General features: G+C 40.7%; 1 protein-coding gene across 1 annotated transcript; it reads left to right on the top strand.

Moving 5' to 3' along the window:
* The first annotated feature begins 6,320 nt into the window (after positions 1 to 6,320).
* On the top strand, positions 6,321 to 16,928 carry ZFAND5 (zinc finger AN1-type containing 5). The gene is made up of 5 exons (XM_010220157.2): positions 6,321 to 6,501; positions 6,829 to 6,940; positions 7,364 to 7,461; positions 16,282 to 16,407; positions 16,691 to 16,928. Exons 1-5 carry the CDS (start codon positions 6,351 to 6,353, stop codon positions 16,837 to 16,839), a joined length of 636 nt encoding a protein of 211 aa, XP_010218459.1. The 5' UTR covers positions 6,321 to 6,350; the 3' UTR covers positions 16,840 to 16,928.
* Positions 16,929 to 25,071: the final 8,143 nt, after the last annotated feature.

Raw genomic sequence — 25,071 nt, forward strand, 5'->3', positions numbered from 1 at the left:
CAAGGATGCCTCCTAGAAGGCAGCCATTCTTCACCACAAGGTGCCCTTGCTTTCAGAGGGCTGCCTCAGCACCCTGAGCACTGCTGCGATTCCCAGACTAGACATTTTCTGCCTCCCTCACTTCCCAGGTCCCGTGAGAACCTGCCTACACCCTTGAACAAGACAAACCCCAGCAATCAGGGCTCTAGGAGATGGGAGCTGTCCATGTCTGACCTAGCTACTAATTCACATCAAGGATGGTCATCTGAGAAGGAATTGTTTAAAATCCCCTCTCCGTGACCCAAATCTCACATTTCTGCAAAAGCACAGCTTTTCTGTGATACCACTGACCAGACCAAGGTGAGATGCAAACCATTCCTTTTTTGAAAGCTGCTATTTTGAGGGGTGGAAGTACTCTTTTGCTCTTCCATGGCTGCCTGGATTACATGCTGTACCTTACATTACATACATTGTTACATACACCCACGGAGTGAAGACTGCTTTTACAGTTCCTGTTATTCTACCTATCCTAAGTTAGAAAACCTCTTAAAAGTACCTGGAGTAAACCCTGTAGTTTTCCCGAAATTCCCAAGCTCTCACAGGTTAAGGAGTCTCCAAAATAGGAACTAGAATTATGTCTTTTACCTCAAATTAGCAGAATGTGTGGTGATTTCTTTATTCAAACTTTTTTTAAAAAAAATTACATTGTATTTTTTTGAAGAAGGAGTATAGTTTGCCAGTGAGGTTGATAATCAGCAATTTAAACAAAAGGTGCTTTTCCAGTTTGTGCTAATGCTGCCGCACTTCTGATTTTACAAGACACTTGGATATTGTGGGTAAGGGTTGGCTGTTGTACATGTATCTTTCTCTTGCTAGAAAAACTACCCTAAAATATGGTAATTGCTTTTAATTTACTACAAAATAATTAAACTTCCTCCTGTACCTGCTAACAGTGTTTTCAAACTACAAGCTATCCTGTGTTGCTGCCACAGTGAGCAGGAAGTCTGAAATAACAAGCCTTACTCTTTCCTTTGATTTCTTTTTCCTCTTCCCACGCTATCCAGGCTCGCATGACCTTCTAACTCTGTGTCTCCAGGGTGGTCACATTTCGTTCCGTCTTAACCATCTAGGTCAGCACAACATCCTCTGAACACACAGCTCTTACCAACATCCTGGAAGATGTCTGTTTTCTTCAGTGTCCAAATGACATGAAGTCTGCTGACTCCATGCCAACCTTGGAGACTGATCTGAAGTCTGGACCTGCAAAGTATCAAATAATTATTTTCGGGTGCATGCAAACTTGCAAAATCAGAATGCAAGGTTTGCCTTCAAGTCCACCCTGCGTTTACAGGGTGCCTCTGCCCTGCCTCTGAGAAAGGCAAAAAAACCCTCTAGATGATAGTGCACCAAACACCAAGGAAGACCACAGAGCAAAAGTTTTAGCTAAAATATGCTGTCCTCTTTGTTCTATCTTAATTGTCCCCAAAACAAACATTTCAAGCCAATAACTTTGCAAACTGTAGATATTCATCTGTTTCTAGCAGAACACATCTTATGAACATTTTTTTAAAAGAATTTTAAATCAACACAAGAAATGTAATTTCCTTACAATATCATCTTGCAGAAAGAAACCATCACCAAATACGACTGGATGATCAACGTATAGAATGGTTCATAAGTACAGCCAATTCATTAAGTCTAATTTTAAAGAAGTAGGCAAATAATACCCTAGGCATAGTATTTTTTAATGATTAAAATGTAAGCAGACAACAGCCTATGAGACTGGAAGACTGATGAGGTGCTTTTAGACGGTACAATTAATGACTATGACTAGCCTTGGAAATGTTACTGAGTGCCTGAATTCTTAGAAATATCACTGTGTCAAAGGGAAAAGGGCAGACTGTATGGATCCTCTGAGTGGACTGAGAAACTTGAGGGTAAGTGTTCAGACAGAACATTCGTATGTGACAAACTTGATGAATCAAAGCAAATCAAGGCTTTCAGGTGAGGTCAGAGGAGGAGCAGCCAATCATTCCCGTATCGCTCAGTCAGAGAGAAAAATGGCCATATACCAGCTATTTTTAGCACATGTAAATTCTCCATGAACCAAGTCAGCTGAGTCTGGAGGCATTTCATCAGGCTACCCTGTGCCCAACTCACTCATTCTTCTGTGTGAACCACGTCGAGCAAGGGTCTAAAAGATACATCTGCACCTGGGAAGCATACGGAAATAACAAAAACAACAATAAAAAGGCACGGATTTTTGTCTGCTTGTAGTCGTAACTACCCCTCTACCCTCCGTCACAGCACAAACCGCCGGTGCACAGAACCTGCCAAGCAGCACTAACAGACTAACCCCCGAACCCCGCCCGCCTCGCGCGGGACCGTTAGGCGGCGCCGGAGTGTCCGTTACGGCGGGGGCAGCGGGCGCGGGGCGGGGCCCCATCTGGCCGCCGGCGGCACGCGGAGCCGCAAGGCCCCGCCCCCGACGCGAGGCCCCGCCCCCGACGCGAGGCCCCGCCCCCGACGCGGCTGCGCGCGGCCCTTCCGCCTCCCCTCCCCAACGGACGTCGCTCTGTGACGCCACGCCAGGCCCCGCCCCCGGGCCCCGCCCCCACCGCGCGTGGCTGCGCGCGGCCCGGGAGGAGGCGGGGCCTACCGGCGGGCCCGCCCCCGCCCCGCCCCCGCCGCGCGCCTTTTTCCCGCCGCCTCCCGCCGCTGCTTGTCTCGCCCCGCGTTGCCGCCGCTGCTGTCGCTGCAGGAACAAAAGAGCGACGCGGCGGCGGCGCCGCCGCCAGCCCTGCGCTCGCCGCCGGCTCCTCCTCCTCCTCCCCCCTCTCCGCCTCCCGGCTGCCGGCCCCGCGGGAAGAGCGCGGCGCCCCCCGCGGGCTCTCCGGCGCTGCCTCTCCGGCGCCGCCCTGCAGCAGGTACGTTCCGCTCCCGGGGCCGTTAGCCGGGACGGGGAAGGGGAGGGCGGGGCGCGCCCGGCTCGGCGCCGCGGGCGGCGGTTCCGCGGGGGCCGGCGGCGCGGGGCGGACAAAGGCAGCGAGACAATGCGGGCCGCGGCGGGGGGAGGGGGCGGCGCGGGGCCGGTGCCCGCCATGACTCAGGGCTTTGTGAGCGGCCGGCGCGGCTCTTTTGTGCCCCGGCGGAAAGCGGGGGCGGGAGCAAATGGGGGGGAAAGCGGCCGTTAAGGGGCAGCGCGTCTGGCAGGGTCCTCGCTTTTGTCTGGCTTGCCCGGCGGTGGGGGATGCCCGGGTTTGGTCCTCGCTGCCCCCCTTTTGTCTCTTTCCCCATCACCAGCACCGTGAGCTGGGGGGAAACGTCCTTCCTCCACCCGCTGATTTTTTGGGGAAGGGGGTAAGGGCGCTTTTCTAGGGACATAAGTGAGTATTTGGGTCAGCTAGCTGGTTCAGACCTGCCATTGACGCAGTTTCAGGTTTTATTGTGGATTTAAGTGCTCTTGGGATTCTCATTCCTTACGTGGTATTAGAGCCTGAAATTAGCAGGCCTGAGCGTTTTGGCAGCAGCTTATGGGGAGTGAAGCTGGTGTCCAAGGAGGAGCATCTCTGGATTGCTGGAATAGGTAATGTGGAACAGAAGAGGCCTTGCCTTGGTTGTGAGCCTTAGGTGTCCCAGAGAAGATATCGGAAAGGGTTCGTGTTCCCTTGCTGGTCTCTCCGGGTGAGTCTACCACTAGCTGTGGAGTTGTGTGGCATAATCTGCTGTTTCGCATGCAGGATAAAAGCGGCCGGGGGAGGCACGGGCCTGGCTGACCTGGCGCCGGCTCGGCCCTGCCGTGCTCGGGGAGCTGCTGCCATTGGGAAGGGCTCCGGCTCGGGCCGCAGCCGCCCGTGCCGGGGGCGCCAGGTGTGCCGGGAAGCGGCCGGTGCTCCCACTGTGAGCGGGGATGGAAATGGCTGTTGGGGATGACCAGCCTGTGATGCCGTGTCTCCCTGGCGGGGCCCGGGCGCCTGCGCTCCCGTTGCCCCTGGCGAGGAAGCGCTGTCCGTGTTTTAATGGGATTTCACATTTTCCTCTCGCAGCGGGTGCTCGCTCGGCCACCTCGGCGCCGTGGGCCGTGTAGGAGCTGGCAGCCTCCAGAGGTAAAAATAGAAGGTGATTTCAGAGGCCCTGTGGAGGAGGCTGCGCGCGAGGCTCCCGCTCAGCCTGTCACATTGCAGCCGTGTGACAGGCGGAAGCCGAGGCGCTCGCCGCGTGACGCGACCCGCGCTCCCGGCGGAGGCCCCTTTTCCAGGGAACGGCCTTGCGAGAGGGCTGTGGAGAGTCGCTGTGTCCTGAGCGGGAGAGTTCCTAAAGTGAGAGGGGCTGGAGAGGCGTCTAATCGGCCCTTGGTGCAGACCTCGCTTTCACTGTTGCTCATTCCAAGGATTAAAGAGCTTAGTTTGGTGCCCTGCTTATTAGAATCAGTACAGGGAAGTGCGTAACTGTTTTGCGGGTGGTGATGAAGGCTCTTGGAAGAGACATAAGTGATCCTTGGGCCTTCTTCAAGAGCGTGATAAAGCACAATTTCGTAACCAGCGGGTAACAGCAGCTTGACCTTTCGGTTAGGGGCAGGTGTTTCAAGTAGTGGGAGAATGTGCTGACAAAGGAGGCCTGGAGAATCTTGTTTGTAAGATGTGAATACCTGCGTTAACACCTATAGCTAGATTTAGTAAGTGGAGAAACATGTTTACAGTCTAGTAATGTGGAAGTGGAGCGAGTCATTTGAGATTGGAGACAGTAGATTTGATAGTGCTTTGAGTTTACTCACTTAGAAGATGACAGAGCAATCTCCATCTCTATTGCAGAAACATAAAGCTGAGATGCAATGAAATGTGTTAGATTTCAGATTTATATAGTTGTCACTTCTGCTGACTGACTTGACCGGTGTGTGACTGCCAAACTGCAATTTGCAGGGAGGTCTGTCAGAATAAGTGAGGTTGCTTTTCATCCTGAAACATGGGTATAAATAGCTGGAGTCCCATGACCATCAGCAGGCAAGCAGCAGATTAATTCTACTTGTTTGTGCCCTCCTGCTGCTGATTTACTTTGATCCCAGAAAACTTTTTTGTGTGTGTATGTCAGTTACACTTGCCGTACTATTGAGTTATGTTTACACTTGCAATTTGGCAAATTTTACTTATGAATAGCCTTCTTGCATACACTGGAGTCAGTTTGAATCCCATGTATTTGGGGCTCTCCTGAGTCTCTAGTCAAATATCCATTGGTCTTCCTAAAGAGAAAAATAGTAGTCTAGAGATTTCAACCATATGTCTTCAAAGACTCGTACAGTGCTTCTACTGAATATAAGGACAAATGCAATATTCTTACATGTCCGCAGTATTCTTACATGTCCTCAATTTGTAGCAGATCACTTGATTACTCTGTTCCAGTTCTATTGCCCTTGGGAATCAAGGATGTGGTTGCTCTATCAGTTTTTCTAATAACCTTGCTTTGCAGAGGTTAACAGGCAGTAAAGGTGAAATATTTTTATTCCTTCACTTCTCAGTTGATGAGAGACAGTGTTAGCCTTGCCTGCTTCTGGGAGGCATCCTGTGACTTTTTGATACAAGGGATTTAACTGGCTTTTTGGATATACGTAGGCTGTGTAAATGAATGTGCTTATCAGCCTGAAGTTGTTTTATTTTTCTTGGAAGAGTAAGATCAGCCCTGAATTTATTTCAGAAATAAGTTATTTGACTATGAAGGCCTGTTTAACATGTGTTGTTGCCAGTTAATGTTCAGTATAAAGTTTCACACGTAATTTAAGCAGAGCTGAGGGTCATCTTTGAGAATCTGCTTCTAAAGGTAGGAATACAGCTTAAAATTAACTATTATCCATATTTCAGTGATCTTTATCTTTCTGCTTAAAAAGTATATCTTGAAAGTAGGTACTGATAAATTAATAGAATTAGCATCAAAATGATGCATCACTTGAAGTGGAATTCTGTTGGGCTTACAAAAAAATAAGTTAACTGCTAGATTGTTCAGTAGGTGCAAACCTGATCTTTCTTATTCTGCTCATCTAGCTGTATGTTTTTCCTATTCTGTAAGTGCTCAGAGATGGTACTAAGCTTTTGGTTGATAAATTGAACTTGATCCTAGCCCACACACACAGCCCGGTGTCCAAAAAGTATGTTACTTTTCCGTATAACTACGATAACCTGTTTTTTTAAGCCCATAAGGATATTGCTCATCAACATAATTGCAGTATTGAAAGGTATATTAACATCAATATGGCTCTTTTTAAAAAGCTGATATCACTTTTGGTGGGCAGGGTGAGTATACTTTTGTTCTGTAACTCTCTAATTGATTTTGGTGACACGCCAACTCCTAATGCAGTTCTTGGTTTTATTTACAGGATTGACATGGCTCAGGAGACAAACCAGACCCCAGGGCCCATGCTCTGTAGTACAGGATGTGGATTCTATGGAAATCCTAGGACAAATGGGATGTGTTCTGTTTGTTACAAAGAACATCTTCAGCGACAGCAGAATAGTGACAGAATCAGCCCGATGGGTAAGGGTTTAAATCTTTTTCTGAAAAGATGACAAAGAAGAGAGGAATCAGAGTACAATTATAGAGAACCTCTGAGAACTGTGTACTAAGGCTACAAATATTAGAGAATAATACACAAAATAAAAATGAAAATGCATTCCTTTGTAATAAATTCTATCTGAGTTGGTGTTGAGCCTTAATTTTCAGTTCTACATAGCTTGCATATCAGTGCATTCTTATAAAATTCTTACATTTGCTAATTAAGAATTTATTACTGTATGCAAGTGTATTTGAATAGCTTAAACTACAGTTTGCTCATAATTAACTTCTTGAATTCATATTATGCAGGAACAACCAGTGGTTCAAATAGTCCTACCTCAGACTCTGCATCTGTACAAAGAACAGAGAGTAGCTTAAACAACTGTGAAGGTGCTGCTGGCAGCACATCTGAAAAGTCAAGGTAAGATGAAGCATTATTTTAAGGTTTGAATTAGCTGAGAGTGTGCAGCAAATTAAAGACCTGAAGTAATATTGACCTGGTACACTGAGTTTCTGCGGGGGGGGGGCAGTGTACCTCACAGTGCTTTATAATCCTTGTAAATAAGAACTGATTATAGTGGTTGTTTCACTAATGCAGTTACAAAGATGTTTCTGGTGTATCTGGAAAAATACACTCTACATATTGAGTATTTTCTTTTAGGGAAGCTGAAAGCAGAGTGCCAAATGCACACTATATATACCAGAAGTCAAGATGAGGAACTGTAGCGTGTTTCTAAGTAGTAATTGAATGAGTAGTTGATTCATAGAGATGGGCTTGGACAATTTAAGCTTTTATTATGAACTCAAAACCAATGCTTAAACCTGTTTAACTGTACTTAAACAGAAACGTGCCTGTTGCCGCTTTGCCTGTAACGCAGCAAATGACAGAAATGAGCATTTCAAAAGAGGACAAAATACCACCAAAAACAGAGAATGAACCAGGTATGTGTGTGGTGTAACACCAGGTACAATTGGTGACCTAATAGAAACTGACACTTAATTTTTTAAGCAGGCATCTCCCTTTGTGGTGATAGTCTTGAGGAACTGTTAAGATAATTATTGTGAATGCTTTTTGAGCACTGGTACTCTGGAGTTTGAGAAAAATTACTAGTGCCAGAATATATTTTTCAGATAGAATTCACTTCCAAGTTCAGTTCAATTTCAGTAGAGAATCTGATGCCTGTGAAGGTACTTTTGCCTTCAAAACTTTATTTTTTACAAGTGAGACAGTTAATAATTGCATTTGGGCAAGATGTTCAGTCCCAAAGTGAAAGTGATGAAATTCCTGTGTAACATCTATCAGTACAATTATTGCTGACTCATGGCAGTCAAAATAGCTTGCTGCATTTAGAGAACAAAGTACCAAATTAAATTACATTTTACAGAGGGATGCTAGAGTAGTGGAAGGGAATACTTTGTTAATATTTTAAACAAATACTGCTAAAAGTCCTTGAGACTGATTGGATAACCAGTAGATATAGCCAAATCCTAGCTCTGCAAGTATGGAATATTTAATGGCTTTCAATGCTTAGATTATTGAATTTAAGAGTTTTGATCTTCTACAAGAAGGCTGTAGCTGTGGTAGTTAAACTTTGAAGTGTAAGGTATTTCTTGGAGGGAAGCACAAAGAATTTTATCTATAGGTAGTGAAGGACTGGATTTGTTTTTTCTTGTGCAGCAGTTTATTCAAATGAATATATTAACATGCTTGTTCTGTACCTGTAGGTACCCTTGTGTTTTAATTTTAGCAGTTCTGAAACATTCTTTAAACACTGTATATGTCTCTCTTTCTTTTCAATTTTGAAAACCGGTAAGTTAGAAACTCCAAAAGTTGCCACTTGTCCATATATTATATTGTTTATCTAGGTTTATCCTGAGCAGTAAAAATTGTTGTAACAGCTGACTTCTTGCTCAGTGTTTGTACACAGATTTTATATATATTTGAAATAAGTAATGCTAAGTTAAGATTGTGAAATGAACTAAAATACAGTTATACTATTTTCTTTTTTGGGGGTCTGTGCAGAGTGAGGGGAGATTTTTACATGTTTCTGCTTTTTGTAACTGATGTCATCTGAATAGCTTATTGTATGTAACTGAGAAATAATTTATACTTTGATACAGTATTTATAAACCTGTATTGTCTTGCTATGAATACCTGCCTAGAAAGATGACAAGCAGGAAAAAGAAATACAGCGAATGATAGCAATGATCAAGTAACAGTTGGCTTATGTTTTATTGAAATTGTTGATGTGGGTTTATTGCTTCTGTTGGATATAAAATGGCCATCTGTGCTGCTGTTGACCTAATATCTTTTTTTGTTAACCAGGCAATTTCATAATAGTCACATAATACTCATATTGAGAAGTATATTTATGTTTGAGTTTCCAGCTGTAAGATTATTTGCAAACTTGAAACTAGTAAAAAGCCAGTTAAGGCTTGTGTGCAGATCACCATAAAGGCTACTCAAATATAAACATGCTTACATTCTGGAAGTTCTTTCCAAACATGTTTATGGGGAGGAAAATTTGCTCAGTATGCACCCCTAAATTCTTAAATCCACCTGCAGCTCCTCTGAAAGTGCAGACTTCTTTTTTTTTTTTTTTTTTTGGTGTTTTTTGGGGTATGGGGTGGAAGTTAGATTGCAAGATTAGGTACTGTTCTTAGATTACAAAGGGTTTATCTGGCATCTGAAAAATACCAAGTATTTTTATGTTCCTTGGTCCACTTACAAGTAAGGCTCTTACAGTCAAGAGGAAAGCTGGCCTAAATGCTTTTTTTTATTATTTTTAAAAATTCCCATTTTGTCCTTGCTACTTGCATATCTTTTCTTTTCCAGTGAGTATACAACTCATGGAAAGTTGTTACTCTCTATAACTCGTACATGCTTTGGTGTCTTGATGAGACCAGTTGAGGAACAGCTAAAATAAGTGAAGAGTAGATTTGTTTTACCTCATAGCAAAACTAATGCTTTCTATGAGTTGTTATTCCCTAAAAACAAACTCATGAAAGTCTGACCACAGCAGCTGAGTTCTGTAATGGTCAGATGGGAAAATCATGTACAAACAATGTAGCCTTCAGGCAATGTAGGATTCTCTCCTTTTAATATCTGCACGGGTATGAAGGCTTATTCTCTCCTACAAGTTTTTCATTAGCAAATGAAACTTCAGATATTTCCCATGCATGCCAGAATGCTGTATTTTTTTTTTTTTTTTTTTTTTGCCTGCTTGATTACTTGCGTGTGCCTTGTTTTGTGGCTTTTTCTTAAGTCTGTTTTTTAGATGGGTTTTTCTTGATCTTGGAGTTAGAGTATACTTTTCTGGTGTTGCGACTTAAATGTCTGATTCTAGTGGATGCTGAAACTGAGAGGAAAAGAAGTAACAGGATTTTTATTCTTTTTTTTTTTTTTTCCCCCAAATTGAGTTTGTAACTTGAATCCCTGTTCAAAACAAGTTTGGTCCTAATGCAATTTGTCATTTTGTTGTTTAAAATGACAGACTTAACTGGCCCTGTTGCAATACGCATGTCTAAAATGAGTTAGATATTGTTGTAACTTACTTTACTATATCAACATTATCACATGATCATAGAATCATAGAATGCTTAGGGTTGGAAGGGACCTCTAGAGATCATCTAGTCCAACCCCCCTGCATATGCAGGGACACCTAGAGCACGTGGCACAGGACTGCGTCCAAGCGGGTTTGGAAGATCTCCAGAGAAGGAGACTCTACAACCTCTCTGGGCAGGCAGCCTGTTCCAGTGCTCTGTCACCCTCACTGTTAAGAAATTTTTCCTTAAGTTCCTATGGAATTTTTGATGTTTCAGTTTCCGGCCATTTCCTCTAGTCCTATCAGTGGCCACCACTGAAAAGAGACCACCCCCGTCCTCTGCACTCCCTCCCTTGAGGTACTTATAGACACTGATTAGATCCCCTCTCAGCCTTCTCTTCTCCAGGCTGAACAGGCCCAGCTCCCTATGATATACTTTTATAATTGAATTGTGACTTCTGCTCAGTCCAAATGCTTATCTGATGTGCTGCTAACAAGTTGGTGAAATCTACAGACCTCTATGTCAAAACTCCAGTTTATAAATTGGTACTGGTTATATTATACTTTTCACAGGATTTGCTATGCTTCCAAGCTTTTTATTAAGGACTGAATAGAGTCTTTACCAAGGTCAGAATATACCTCACTCTGACATAGTAGTTTAAGAAAAACAAGTTAGCTAATTTTGTATTTAATTTCTGTAACTCAGTGTGGAAAAACAAAACAAACAAACATAGCTATGCACCATATTTCATGCATGCTAAGATTTCAAAGTGATAATATTACTGAGCTGGAAAGACATAGTTGGAGGCCTTCTTTAACAATCTCTTTCCTTTTAGTGGCGTTCAAGTGGAAATAAAGGATCCATACAAGAAAGAGAACAGTTAAATATTACACACTAAAACTGTTTTGAGAGCAAATATGTTCAATCATATTGTATTGAGTCATAGCAAGTTTTTAGCACTTTTTTACTTCTTTATAGGTCACTACCTTGCTGAATGATGCATCTGTCAGGTCTGTCTGTTTCCTGGCTTAATTAGTATCAGCTGGCACATCAGAATCTTGGTTTACTTAGTCCAATGAATACACCGTTCTAGGGAGTAGTGTGACAAGTTACTGTATTACTCTGTGAAGCCACAGTTGTCGAAGGGTAAAGGAAGTAAAACAGAACTTGAAATGATCAGGGTGTCTGTTTGTAAGCTACATATTAAAAATCTTCCCCACATACTATTAACTTTCAGTCTTACTCCACTCATTTTGTAGGGTACCCTTTCTGTTCCTGAAAGCTGGCATTTGATGAGCATCAGAAGACAGGGGGTTATGATGGTCAGCTTACCTGTCTTTTGGCTCTTTTTCAAGCCAGTGTGATCAGAGTTATACTAATGTCAAACAACATGGCTCTCCTGCATGCAGGTTGAGACCCATGAGGGTTATGGGTTGCCCTCAGTCCATGTGTGCAGTGTATGTTGCAGATAAGAGTTCTGTGCAATTTGCTGACATCTAATGCTGGCATCTTATATCGTATGCTGAAGGGGGCAAATAGATGATATTACTTAGTTCTTGCTGTTTTAATAACTGCCTTATTCATCTCTAAACATTGCTGTAATATTTAATCATGTTACTGTCTATAAGCAGTGCCTTTGTTGCCTTCTGTAGGCCATCTGACATGAGTGTTGTCTTGTGTTCAGAATAGTTCTCTTCAAGCTTCCCATGCCCACTGAAGCTTGAGTAGAAAACCCCGATTCAAGCGATTCTGAAATGGAAGCAGTAATCTTTTCTAAGCCTTGAAACTGTCCACCTTGGAAAGGGAGCCTGAGGTGCAGCTGCTGGTGCTGTGCATCTTGCTGATAAGATGTTGTTGTGCCTCTATTAAATAGAGGGGTATACAACAGACATGAAGTCTTTATGACCAAGTTAAGCTGTATGATATTTAAACAGAAATATCTTGGCATTATACTGGTGTAAGGTTATCCAATATGCCTGTTGTCAGGCATGTGGGAGATTAGTTAAGCATTGAAAAATAGCTTTCTCTTTTTTGACATAAAATTAAAAACTGTGATTTACTCTTCAGTGATTTACTCTTCAGCCTATCCTGAACATCTATAGGAATTGTAGTTTCTGAAGAGTAAAATATCCATCTTAAAGCTTGACTTACATAATAAATAGTGTCTGTCCTCTTCAGTGACTTAGAATTTATATACAGGCCAGTTTGTATTATTGCAATGTAATGAGGATTACACAACTGTAGCATAACCTCTATGCTCTGGTGTTGCAGAAGCGTGATCTGATGTCCTGTGGGTTCTCTTTTTAGGTACCCTCCTTTGCTGTAAATATTTTTTCAGTCTTACTTTGGTAGGAATGGAGATGTCACTGTCAAACTTATGGAACTTTTTTTTTGGTATTGTCATGACTTGATACTGCCTGATATTTTCTGGCTTACTAGTACTGTGGAAGTCATGTGCCTTGTTAAACTGAGAGGTTTCTATTTTGGATAATTTGGTCACAGAAGGAACTCCTAATTTTTTTGTTACCTTGGTAGACCTTTCTGTTTGCATTAAGTATGGGCACTGTTGAGATTTTTCTCTTTATTTTCACTGAGTCTCATCCAACTGAAAAATGTCCCTTTCCTTTCTAGCATAAATCTCATGTCGGACTACAGTAGGCATGATCTTTTGCAGCTGCTAAATTCATTTGTATAAAGAAAATACATTTAGTTTTGGTCTTGATTTTGTAGTTTTTGGCTACTACAGTGGCTGTTACTTTTGAGTAGTCGTAGTACCTGTGGCTTAATGCTTTGCTGTGAAAAAGCAGCATTGTTTGTAGGACCAGCCTCTGTATGTGTTGAGTAGTTGCTGTCCCTTGCTGTTCCCCCATGCCTTTCTTAAAAATTCATCTCCTCTTCAGATTAACATGAACTAAGCCTTTGAATTTACCATGTAGCATCTGGTACTTTGGTACTTGTTCTTTGTCCTTTCCCTGCTCCCCCTGCCATCAGGCACTTGTCTAATACTAGAATTATTAGTTTTATTATGTCAGAGTTAGGATAATCTCCTCTATTTTGTTACTCCTGAAAATGCTGTATCTTGTGCAGTATACTAAAAAATAACTATTCTGCATTTTCTTCAATTGTTATACAGATTTTCTCAGTTCTGAAAATCTGTTGCTCTTAAGTTTTTCAACTTTGTAGCAGGAGAGCTGGTTTGTTAAAACTGAAATGAACTAAATGTAATTTGGTAGTTTTCTGAGCCAGTGGGTGAGAAGGGAAATGACCAAGGAGATGCAGAAGAGGAGGAGTACAGGCCAACCAGAACCCTAAGATTGTCATGGCATCAATTTTAGTGGTAAGGAGTTTTCCTCATCCCAACAGGGGTATTAGTACTAAAGAAGTAGGTCTGGAAGAATCAGTAACAACAATTTTCCTATCACTCTTCTAAGCTTTTGTCCAGTGATTTATTACATGGTGATAATATGACAATCATTTAGACCACTTTGATTTTGTTGCCATAGGATTTCTGACAAAAAATGAGTTAAATATATTCTGGACTGTCCTTCTGGTTGGCTAGCCAGATTTGGCCTATATGCCCCATAGGAAGCCTATTCTTTTGTGACAAGCAGTTGTCAGGATAGTGTCTGAGTTTCTATTGTCTTCTGATGTCTTCCCAGAACAATAGCATTTAAAATATTTTTCATTAGAGCCATGGTTAGGGGAAAAAATGTTCTTTAAGCTTTAAGAGGGCATGATAGGCAGATGCTTTGATAGTTGTTAATCAGAAGGGACTTGAAGTTTAAGATGATAACTCATAATTAGATTTAATTCTGGCATAAGTGAGAAATGTTTCCTTTCTGAGATAACTGTTGTAGAGTAATAATTTGAACATTCTTTTTTGAATGGCAGCTATACCAATATATCTTTGTCTTGGACCTTCCAACTGCCCATTTTGGGTTGCTGTCTGCTGCCTTTCTGTGCTGAAACATGTTTTTATTCGTGGTGAAGGGAGTGGATATTGTTCAACAGCTTTCACATGAACTGGCCCTTCTCACTCTTGGGATCACTGTCACCACTTTCCTGTTCCCACTTTGCTGGTTGTGGCAGTAAGCATTTCTTGTTGCAGTTAATATGGAGGAAGAATTAATGTATGTTGCAGTTGGTAACATTTCTCTCAGATACCATCTTCATCTAGGTGGGCTTGTTCATTTTTTTTGTGTGTGTGTATTGTATCCTTAAGTGCTATGTTGTGACAAAATTCGTTAATTCACTGTTGCTTTCCTCCTCCTTTCCCATTTTATTTCCATCTGCTTGAAAAAAAAGTGTTTCAAGGCTCATATTATTTGGTTCTAATGAAGCTGAAGTAGCATTTTAACAAATCTAAAAGGAACTTAGGTCTGACTTTTTTGGGAGAGTTTTGGGAGAATTATTTGGGAGTTTTTTATATTTGTTTTAATACCATAACTAATACCTACCAGCCAACATGTGTGGTGACTGAGCAGGTTTATGCTATTTTAGTGTTAGGTACTTCTAAGCTAGTATTTGATCACCAGCTGGCAACTAGATTAACCAAATACTGAACACTGCTTTCCTACGTAGAAAATAAAAGATTAAATTAAAACTATTCTGAAAAGTGTTAATATGAGTAGTGATTAAAATGCTTGCCTCTTTTTAACCTACAAGCATTTATACTATTTTGGATACAAAATACTTTAGTTTGTATAGTTTGCTATCATCAGACTTAACAAAATAGTATTCAGTCTGGACTTTCAAAATGTTGTTTATTTATTTAAGAATGGTTATATAAAATGTGCCAAAGGTAGTAAGCAGGTGTTAGTGGTTCATTATGACAGGTAATGTTGCAGTAAGGTATAAGAAAATATTAGAAAACATTCTTCTACTGTAGGAAACTTTTAGGGTGCAAGGACTGAAAATTGTTAGCTCTGAAAGCTTGTTGCTTTTAGATGTAGGTTATAATTTGGAACTTCTGACTGGTAATTAACTTCTGCAATAAATTTTGAAATGGACATTGGGTATTTGGGATTTTCTAGGTGCTAGTATTAACTGTTTTATGATGACAGTACAAATGGCTTTTTAAAAACATAAATATTAAAAGTGGAAAACACGTAACTAGTAGTTCATGTCTAGAAAAAATGCAGCTTCCATAGGACTTAATACTTGATCCTTTTGGATCTCAACTAAGAAATCCTGCTTGTGTGCATAAGTTGATTACAGTTGAGACTTCTGAGCTTATGTCCTCAATTTAATCTGGAATTTGCTTGGTAGCTTTCCTATGTGTTAAAGCAACACCTACAATCATACAACTGGGAGAGCTCAGGGAGGCTATGGAGGAGCATGGTCCATGTTTTCTACAGGTTTGAATACAAACATACTTCCCTCAAGCTTTCCTCTATGCTAGTTAGATTTTGAGAATGGCTTAACAATTTTTGATTGGATGGAAAAATATTTCAAACAACACTTAGAACAGATTTACAAGAGTGAAAGGACACATTTTTACCCTGCAGAGAACTTTTTACTTAAAACACATCTCAAATTTGACTGAAAGTGTTCATGACAATGGCATTTAAAAAAAATGAGTTATTTTAACTATGCCAGCTTGAATATTAAGGCTCTACATGGTAGAACACAAGTATTTACTTTGTTCTTTAAAATACTGGAAAATAACTCAGAGAGGTTACTTGAGCTGTAGCTGTGTTCTAGATGTAGCGCAGAGTCAGTGGCTTTGAAGCTCAAGAAAGTTAACTGTTGTTTTGGTTGGCTGAGGTTGTGACCCTGTGCTATGACAGTAGCACATTGCCAGGAATGTCCTGGCAAATATTTGCTGTTGACTACATTTTCTACAGCTATCCCTTCTCAACAACTTGAGCTATGTCAATATTACTACTCTTTTAGATAAAAATTTGACTTTATGATTTAATGAGATTGTATGCATATGGAAAATCTGGAGGCAGTAACCACTGTGCAGCTGTGATTGATAGTGATATTGTATTTTCTAGGTGATAAAACAGTGGGGAAAATTTGATTGCCTTCTGTAAAAGCCGAACAGGAAGTTAGTCCCATACCTAAAAGTCTGTATTCCTGATTCACGTTTCATAAGCTGTTCTGCCAAGTGCTCTAGACAATCTTTATCACTGATAAGTGCATGCTTGGTACTGAATAGTTAGGGACGTCAAGAACAACTTCAACTTCTCTTTTCTTTGCTTATTTTAACAGTTATTACTCAACCAAGTCCATCAGTTTCTCAACCTAGTACTTCACAGAGTGAAGAGAGAGCTCCTGAGCTGCCCAAACCAAAGAAGAACAGATGCTTCATGTGCAGAAAGAAGGTTGGCCTTACAGGTATGAGAACACTTTCTAAATGCTGATCAGGTCTGTGTGGTTAATTGCCTGTTTTAGGTTGAATTTGAAATATCTATAGGCATTAGATTTATGTCCTTCTTAAAAATCAGCAGTGTCTAGACCACTTATTACAGCTGTTTTTTGGAAATATCACCTTTTCTATTCTGCTGGTCTGTAGAGGCACATATAACCCTTTATCTGTATTGATTAAGCACTTAATGTACTGGTTGCTTGTATCTGAAGCTCCCTAGTGATGTTGCTCCCTCTCCCCTCCTTTGTGCAGGATTTGACTGTCGATGTGGAAACTTGTTTTGTGGACTTCACCGTTATTCCGACAAGCATAACTGCCCTTATGATTACAAAGCAGAAGCCGCAGCAAAAATCAGGAAAGAGAACCCAGTTGTGGTGGCTGAAAAAATCCAGAGAATATAAACTAACCTACTTGTGAAAAGACTGACTGACTTTGTTTTATTTTAATATATCCTAGGAAAACATTAAAGAGCAGGTGCATGGCCATTTTCCTTTGATGTTCTCCAAAGTTTTACTTTTAGTCTTGTCTGTCTTAATGATATTTCAGAACGTTTGGGTGTTTGTTACAGGCAGAATTGAATAGGTACAGCCCCCCTCAGAATATAATTGGATGATCAAAATGTGCATGGGAATACACATGCACAGGGGACATATGACCTAAAGTATGTGCCAAACAGATGTATACTATCTGCATGCTTGCAGCAGATCTGCCTTTTGAGGTGTGTTTGAAGTATATAAACCTTGGCTAGTGCTATGTGCCTGTTTGGGAGAAGAACACATCAGAAAGGTTGGCAGTCTACTTCTATCATGTAAAATGTCATTCTGACTTTAGTTTCCACACTTCGTTGTTTTCCAGCAGAACGTCAGCTATGTAGAAGAGTCCATATTCTACTGAGATGAGTATTGGTGCCATATTTAAGAAATATTTTCTTGACAATTGCAGTGGGAGAAGTGGAAAAAATTGGGCATGTTTGGCAAGAGAACTATTTTGGAACCAATTAATTAACTTGAGAATCAAGAAATAAGGTTCCCAGAAGAAATGTGTTGTAAGAAACTTATCAACTGACCTGCAACTGAATTGTCTGCTTTTCCTTGCGAGGCTAAAAATGTTGAGTAGCACAGTATTGTAAGACTGGTTTACAAAACAAAAGCTACATCTCTTTTTAGACATACCACAGCAGCTCAAGCAACACACATGCCTCCGAGTAAATTGGAGAAGCATTTGAATAGTTCTATTTTTCATTTACTACTTGAGCCCAGGTACATCGAACATAAAAGAACAGTAAGAGCTTTTCTCTCTCCAAACATTGCAGCATTATGCATGGAAAGCCATACCCAACATGGCTGCTGTAGACTTAAGTGGTAGCTGGAACCACTCTTGGAGGACTGCTTTATCATTTTTAGCTGTAATTGGGTATAGGACTGTAGCGTTCTTGAGTGTATTGCATGGGCTGCATTAACTACAGCATTGTACAACAACAACTCTAGAAAAGGCAGTAAACTTCACTGACGCTTGTCTGGTAATATCACTTCTGTGTTATAATGGAAGGTTTTTTGTGATGTATGAAACTTGTGTTTTTTATATAAACAAGTACAGTTTAGACTAGTGTTGTGGTAATGCCTGTTGTCATCTGTAAATAGTTACGTATGTGCACAAGGCGCTACTTCTGATTTTTACTGCAGTGTTCAGTCTTAGTTTCTACTTCACTATTGAAAGCATCATGTTTTTGCTTTAACTTTGTTCTCAGTTGCATTATTAGATATGCAAACATGTACAGATAGTTCATATTTATGTATTGCACATAATCATGCTACCCAGCAACAATGCTATATTGTGTTATGTAAATAATAAAAATCATGTACAGAGGGAAATACTTCCTTTTGTGATAGTTCATTGGTTTTAGTTATTGCTGTAACTTGAAGTTGGCCTTGTGAGATTGGGCTACAGAGCTAGTACTAGTTTTGCACAGATGTTGTCTTTTTGCTTAAACCTGCCTGTTTCTTGTATTTGCTTCTTGTTTGATATACCATCCTGTCTAAGATGGCCTGATTAGGTCAAAGAATCATGAACAGATAACCACTTGATGGCCAAACAAAAATGTCAGAAGCAACAGCATTTTTAGAGGGAACAAAGCATGTGCATTGGACTTTAAGTGGCTTTTAACATTTGTAGGCAAAATGGTTTTTTTTATTTCCAATGGATCTGTTACAACAGACCCAGCAGAGTGACTGTGCTGCTCTGTCCAGATCTTCATCAGCAGGCCTGGGCAGAGGTCTCATTGGGGTCCATACCTAAATATGAATGTCAAGTATGCAGACCTACCTTCCAAAGGCAAAAAAAAGCACAGAGCACACAGCGTATGTTTACTGGGAAGAAGCTATCTTCACTGCTGAATGAAATATCCATTTCTGGTAAAAGTTTCAGCTGACTGGTGGGAGATGCATTTTACAAAAGTTGCTAACGTTCAAGTAGTAATTTACTGCTGCCGCCACTATCTGTGCTCCCAATAAAGTGAACAAGGGCATTCTCTGGGCCTTCATTTGACAGTATAAATTTTAGGACTTTTCATAGAGGAACTGTTTTTAAAGCACTGTTTTGCACATTTTTTTCTTTTGCAAAAGCAACTTCAACTGTTCAACTACAGAATAAAATGTTCTTTTCTTTTGGATCTGAGAATACTTTGGACCTGGTATTTAAAGGGAGGTGTCCTGGTACCAGTGATTCTGATCTTCATCTGAAGAAAAGGCTGTTCCTGGGGAGCCTTGCTGAAGTTGCTGATTTTGGGTAGTTCCACAGAGGAAAATGTGGAATAAGTTCCTCCTGGTTCCATGCGACCCTGTTTTCTGTCTCATGTGTGACTGGCCCAGAGCTGGGACATGAGCTTCTCTTCTCAGCCAGGTTTAGAAGCTCCCCTGTAACTTGTGTTCATAATTCTGGTAGGTTGTGCAGCCATTTGGGAGCCTTAACTGGGGCTCATCAAGAATTCAGAGAGGAATTTTTTTAGTAAGAGCAGGGAATGAAAGCATGTAATAAACATATGATTAATCCCAGTGCATACGCTGTGGTGTATCTTTGTTGGCAAAAGGGTAAGAATATAGGTGCAATGTTCTTGATTCTCTCTGTCCCTACCTAATTAAAACCTTGGAGCTGAGGATAGACTCTTAAAATAAATGGCTGATGCCCCCTGTACTGCCAGTGAGTCTGTTAGCAGAAGTAGTATTAAAACACTCTGAGGGAAAGAGGATCACAAAGTTTGTCTTTTGTAATGTTTAAGCACAAGCCATTCATAAAGCTGGTGCAGACAGGCTGTCTTTGGTCACTTGATTTGAAGTGACAAATGGCTCCAGACAGTACACTTGTTTTTTTTTTCCAGGAAAGAAGCGTGATCACTTCACATGACTTTAAGTCCTTATTTAACATTTGGCTGTTACACTGAGATGATGTTAACTTATACACAAACATGCTATTTTAGAAAAGTTCTTCCTAGGCCTCTGGCAGGTTCGTGAGATGATAGGGGTTCTTTTTTATTTAGGGCATTTAAAAATAATAAATGTATAAACAAAAATAATAAATTTCCTCTGTCAGTCTTTAGTTTTCTAAATGCTTAGCTTAGTGTTACACTTGTACAGTAGGATGGTTGATAGCATTCTGTGCAAAGTTATTCCTAGCTGCTAAACCCCAAATTTGGAGAATGAATGACAAGCTTCCTGTGGTGTTTCCAACCTGTCACTATAAGGCTGATGAATTGCCAGATGACTTGGCTCGTTGTAGTAAGGCTGAGAATGTGACGGGGCTGAGGAGTCCTGTGATCCTGCTGTTATTTGGCCCATTTGGTGTTTGTGATGATCTGTTATTCTGAACTTAAATATCATAGATTCACTGGCATGTTTTTTTCAGCCATAATGCCTATTTTGTATTTTATATGACTTGGAATCAGGTTTGTCATCCTAGACCAACATAAAAAGCACTTTTTTGTCTTTATGGGGATAATGGATGAACTTTCTTCCAGTATTTCATGTATCTGCTATCCAACTGGGGATGAAAGATTTAATATTAAATCAATTAAATAATAGGATAGCTGATTTAAACCTTTATTCTTTCTTAATGCAGCTGCATGACACATTATGGAATAGCATATAAAGTATAAATTGTTGTGTTTCTTTACATGAATCTCTTGAAATAAAGATAATGAATAAAAATAGCTTTTAAATGTTGTTCACTTTCTGTTGTTTTTGACAATTTTAGATTAACATGCTAACTGTAACTGATGATGTCCTTAATGTTATAATTGATTTGCTTAACAAATATAATGAGACTTTCACGTGCATGTGTGACGTTTCATGTACTTTATGAGGAAAAAGGCAAAAGATGGAAAAATTTTAGTATAAAGTACTTGAGAGGTGCTAGCAAGTCTTCCAAAGTTTCTCTCTTCAGTTTCAATATATCCTATTGCATTAGGATATCTGTCTTATTTTTTTCCTCTCATCCATCATTTCATAATAGAGGGGAAAAAAGTAAATAGGCAGGAAACTTTCCAGGGTAGCTGGAGAACGTACTGGTGCTCCCTGTTACTCAGTACTGTAGGTACAGCCAGAGACGCATTTGAATGTGGGACCTTGTACTACTGAAGCCAAGGTCCTGTAAGGATACTGGGAAGGTGAAAGCCCTTCCTGGCTATTAATAACTGTTACTTGGGGAAAAGTATATCCACACAATCTTTCCTCCTCCTTTCCCCTTCCAAACGCTGCCTTAATGAAAGGATTATTGTTGATGCAGGTACAGCTAAGAAAGGGTTTTTTTCCCTAATATAAATATATATTTTTACACCCTTTACTCACTCTCCCAAACAGTATACAGTAGTTCCCCTGCACAAAACACAAGCAGTGTAACTTTGTAGAATTCATAGAAATTCAGATGGCATAGGTCTGAGGTAATGTTTTTCAAAGTCAGGAAGTTATCAGTTGCACTTGTTTGGCTGGTATTGTGCAGGAGGTTGTTTAAAAAAGCTTGTCCTTCCCTAATAGTTGCATCTCATTTTTAGTTGAATGGCATATCAAAATTTAAAAAACTGTTTTTTCTGCTCATTTCCCAAGAAGTAGGATACCTTAATTCCTATGAGGAAAGAGGAGTAGTGTTTACTAATGCAATTAGGGATCACCACTGACACAATCTGTATGGGAATATGCTGATGGGTCTTGTTGGAATCAGCAGAGTTGCAGTTTGTCTGAAGGAAGGAGGCCATATGCTCACCTCCCTCTGCAGTAGCGTCTTTCTCATCATTTTAACTACAGATTTTCATTTGTGATGCCACATCATAGTGGTAGTACCATATGTTTTATGTTCTGCTGCTTATATTGGACAGGGGAATTTTTGTGAATGTTTACCAGGGCAAAAGATCATATTGGAAAACTCAAAATCTGGGTATAAGGGATACTCATAACTCTATTTGGAAAGCTGGTACAAAGCAGACTATCCAAACTGAGTACTCCCAGATTCTGTCCATGTGTTACTTGGCAAACTGGTACAATGTAATGACCAAACCTGAACAGTTTTGGATCATATCTGAGATGAAATTTGCCCATTCGAGGTGGTTTTAATAATACTATACAATCCCTACTCCAAAATTTGTATTCTCTTTGCTTGATGCTACAAAATACTACAAGTAGGCTGTAGTACTGGAAGTAATAAATGTCAAATCTGAGCAGTTAACAAGAGGAACCAGCCTATAAGAAAACCAGAGCTGGAGAGGGAAAGCCACCGCATGCAGAAATCCAAAACTTTAGTCCAAGAGCAAGTTCTCCCTGTGAATGTCGTAAGGAGTACACAATAAGATCAATGACCAAGAAAATAAGACCCTTAGAGTCTACCATAAATACTCAGCAAAATATACCTTAGCCTTTAGATTGATCATGCTAATATTAACTTAGCAATGGACAAATAAGAAACAGATTTTATTTGCTGCATCAGATTGAAGAAAACACTGAGACAGTTTGCACTTGCAGTTGAGAGCAAACCTATCAAAGAGCAAATCAGCACAGGGAAACAGAACCGTGCACCAGATTCTTTAATAAAGAGCTGAATTTGGTGGAAGATGCAAGTATAGGCATATGGGATGCTGAACAGCAGAATAATAGCAGCAGCTTTTAATTCAAATGAAACAAAAATAGAGGTGTTAAACTAACATAAGATGCCACTATTAAAATTAAAGCAAGAATCAACACCTACCAAACCACTGTGGTTTAAATGCTTATTTGCTATAGATAAAAAACATAGAATGCTTAAGGTTGGAAGGGACCTCTAGAGGTCATCTAGTCCAACCTCCCTGCACACGCATCTATATCAGATTAATATATATATTAAATGTCGCTAGATGCCTAGCATCAGAGTTTCTCATACTGTGCGAGAAGATGCAGATGAAATAGAGAAGAAAAATTTAATGCTATTTTCTTTTCAGAGCATATTTGTCTATTTCTCATTGTTTTGTGGCCGGTATTGAGTATTGCTCTTCACCAGGCTCCTCAAGTCAAGGCTCCTTTTGGCTCAAGCCCTTTGAGCAAAGTATCTTTACGAAATGTCTTTGTATCCCCAGTTAGTTTCTCCTTGTCTCTAAAATCAGCTTGCATCATTAATTCTGGAGTCACATGAAGCCACGTTATCACAAACTGAGTTTTACTTAGTTTAGAGGGAAAACCAAGGCTAAGTGGTGTACTTGCCTGCAGGCGGCTGTCTGAGCAGAGGCTGCCGGGCTGAACCGAGCAGTCAGTGCTGACCCGAGGCAGGTCAAGCCCTGTATTAACAGCATTCCCACGCGCCCAAAAGGAGGCTGGAGTCAAGACCCTTCCTCTTGGCTTGCAGTTTGTGGCGAGGTGAAACACAACCTGGGCCAATGCAAAGCGCTTTGATATCTTCTCTCGTTAAAGCATGTCCTGTAGGCTCTGGATTCCAGTCTGAGTTCTCATATTAAACGAATTAAATGACTAGCCTTCGGGTGTAATGCATACATAGGTGACAATACATTAATGACATGCATTAATGGCATACATTAATACACACATAGGTGACAATATTTCACAGTTCCCTGGAACAAACTCTTATTTTGTCTGCTTTCTGTATGCTTTTGTCACTGTCACACGTATTGGTTTTTTTTTTTGGTTTTTTTTTTTTGAATCTGTGTATATGTGTGTGTGCGCGCGCTTGTAAATCACTATTTTAGCAATATATTTTGTTCGGTGGTTAGTTTTTTTGGGGGCAGGAGAAGATAGGAGGGTGTTACTGTTGTTTTACAAGGCTGTGAGAATTCTTCACAATAAGGTACTTTTCTCCTGATAGTTCACTCTCGTGTTGTTTCCAGGCTCTTCTTATGGCTATTTTGGTGTCTCAATGATAAAAGCAATACAAATGAAGTGTAACTCAGATGATAGAATGAAGTCAGAGATTCAGAATGGGGCCACTTTCTTGGCATATAATTCCCCTTTTTTCAGCTTCATTTTCCCACTATAACAACAGAGATGATGACTCTCAGGCCTCTTACCAAAAGTATATCCAGCTCCTGAAGTGTAAAATGCAGAACACATGTTTTTATATGCATATTAGGACTCCTTTTTTATTAGCTGATTTTACTTTTTTATTTTCTTGATAATTGTATATGTACTTAATACATTTTCTTTCCTCAAAGCATTTTGATGGTGGTGTTAGTTTGTTGGTGAACCCTTTTGTGAAATGGATATTCTAAGCATGAACTGAGCTGCTGCAGGACTCATATAGATGGAGAGAGGCTCTCCATAGCCCAGACCACTCATACTCTGAGGTTTGCCCCAACTCCCTCTCTTTTTTTTTTTTTTCAGATAATTCGGTGCTTTTGTAGTATTGACAAACAGGATGACACCCCATTGTGAATTTTCCCTTGAAATATCCCTGAGATCAGAACATGGCTCTAAGGAGAAGAAAAGCAATTTCATTCATTGTCCATCATCCCCACTTATCCACTCTTTACATTAGTGTGGCCATGTTACTTCTATATTAGCACTACTGAAAAAATTGCCAAGACCAGTCAACCCGCCTGTGCACCACTGACCCTTCTCACAGAATCACAGGATGGTTGTGGTTGGAAGGGACCTCTAGAGATCATCTAGTCCAACCCCCCTTCTCCAGTAGGGACACCTAGAGCACGTGGCACAGGGCGGCATCCAGGGGGGGTTGGAAGATCTCCAGAGAAGGAGACTCCACAACCTCTCTGGGCAGCCTGTTCCAGGCCTCTGTCTGCATACGTTAGACAGATGGCATTTTCCTGTAGCTCTGATCAGGCTTATGTTAGCCAGTCAGCAGGACGTTTGGCACCCTGGGAACATGTATCATAGAATCATAGAATGCTCAAGGTTGGAAGGGACCTCTAGGGGTCATCTAGTCCACCCCCCTGCACACGCAGGGTCACCCAGAGCACGTGGCACAGGACTGCATCCAAGCAGGTTTTGAAAATCTACAGAGAAGGAGACTCCACAACCTCTCTGGGCAGCCTGTTCCAGGGCTCTGTCACCATCACTGTTAAGAAATTTTTCCTTAAGTTCCTGTGGAATTTTTGGTACTTCAGTTTGTGGCCATTACCTCTAGTTCTGTCGGTGGCCACCAGTGAAAAG

Source organism: Tinamus guttatus, unplaced genomic scaffold (assembly GCF_059628265.1).
Source record: "Tinamus guttatus ecotype Peru unplaced genomic scaffold, ASM5962826v1 Tinamus_guttatus_pri_ptg000782l, whole genome shotgun sequence".
In the NCBI taxonomy this organism is placed as follows: domain Eukaryota; kingdom Metazoa; phylum Chordata; class Aves; order Tinamiformes; family Tinamidae; genus Tinamus; species Tinamus guttatus.

Coding starts and splice junctions, on each gene's coding strand:
- ZFAND5 (XM_010220157.2), top strand. CDS start 6,351: ATGGCTCAGGAGACAAACCAGACCCCAGGGCCCATGCTCTGTAGTACA. Junction 6,502..6,828: donor TGACAGAATCAGCCCGATGG/GTAAGGGTTTAA, acceptor CATATTATGCAG/GAACAACCAGTGGTTCAAAT. Junction 7,462..16,281: donor AAAAACAGAGAATGAACCAG/GTATGTGTGTGG, acceptor TTATTTTAACAG/TTATTACTCAACCAAGTCCA.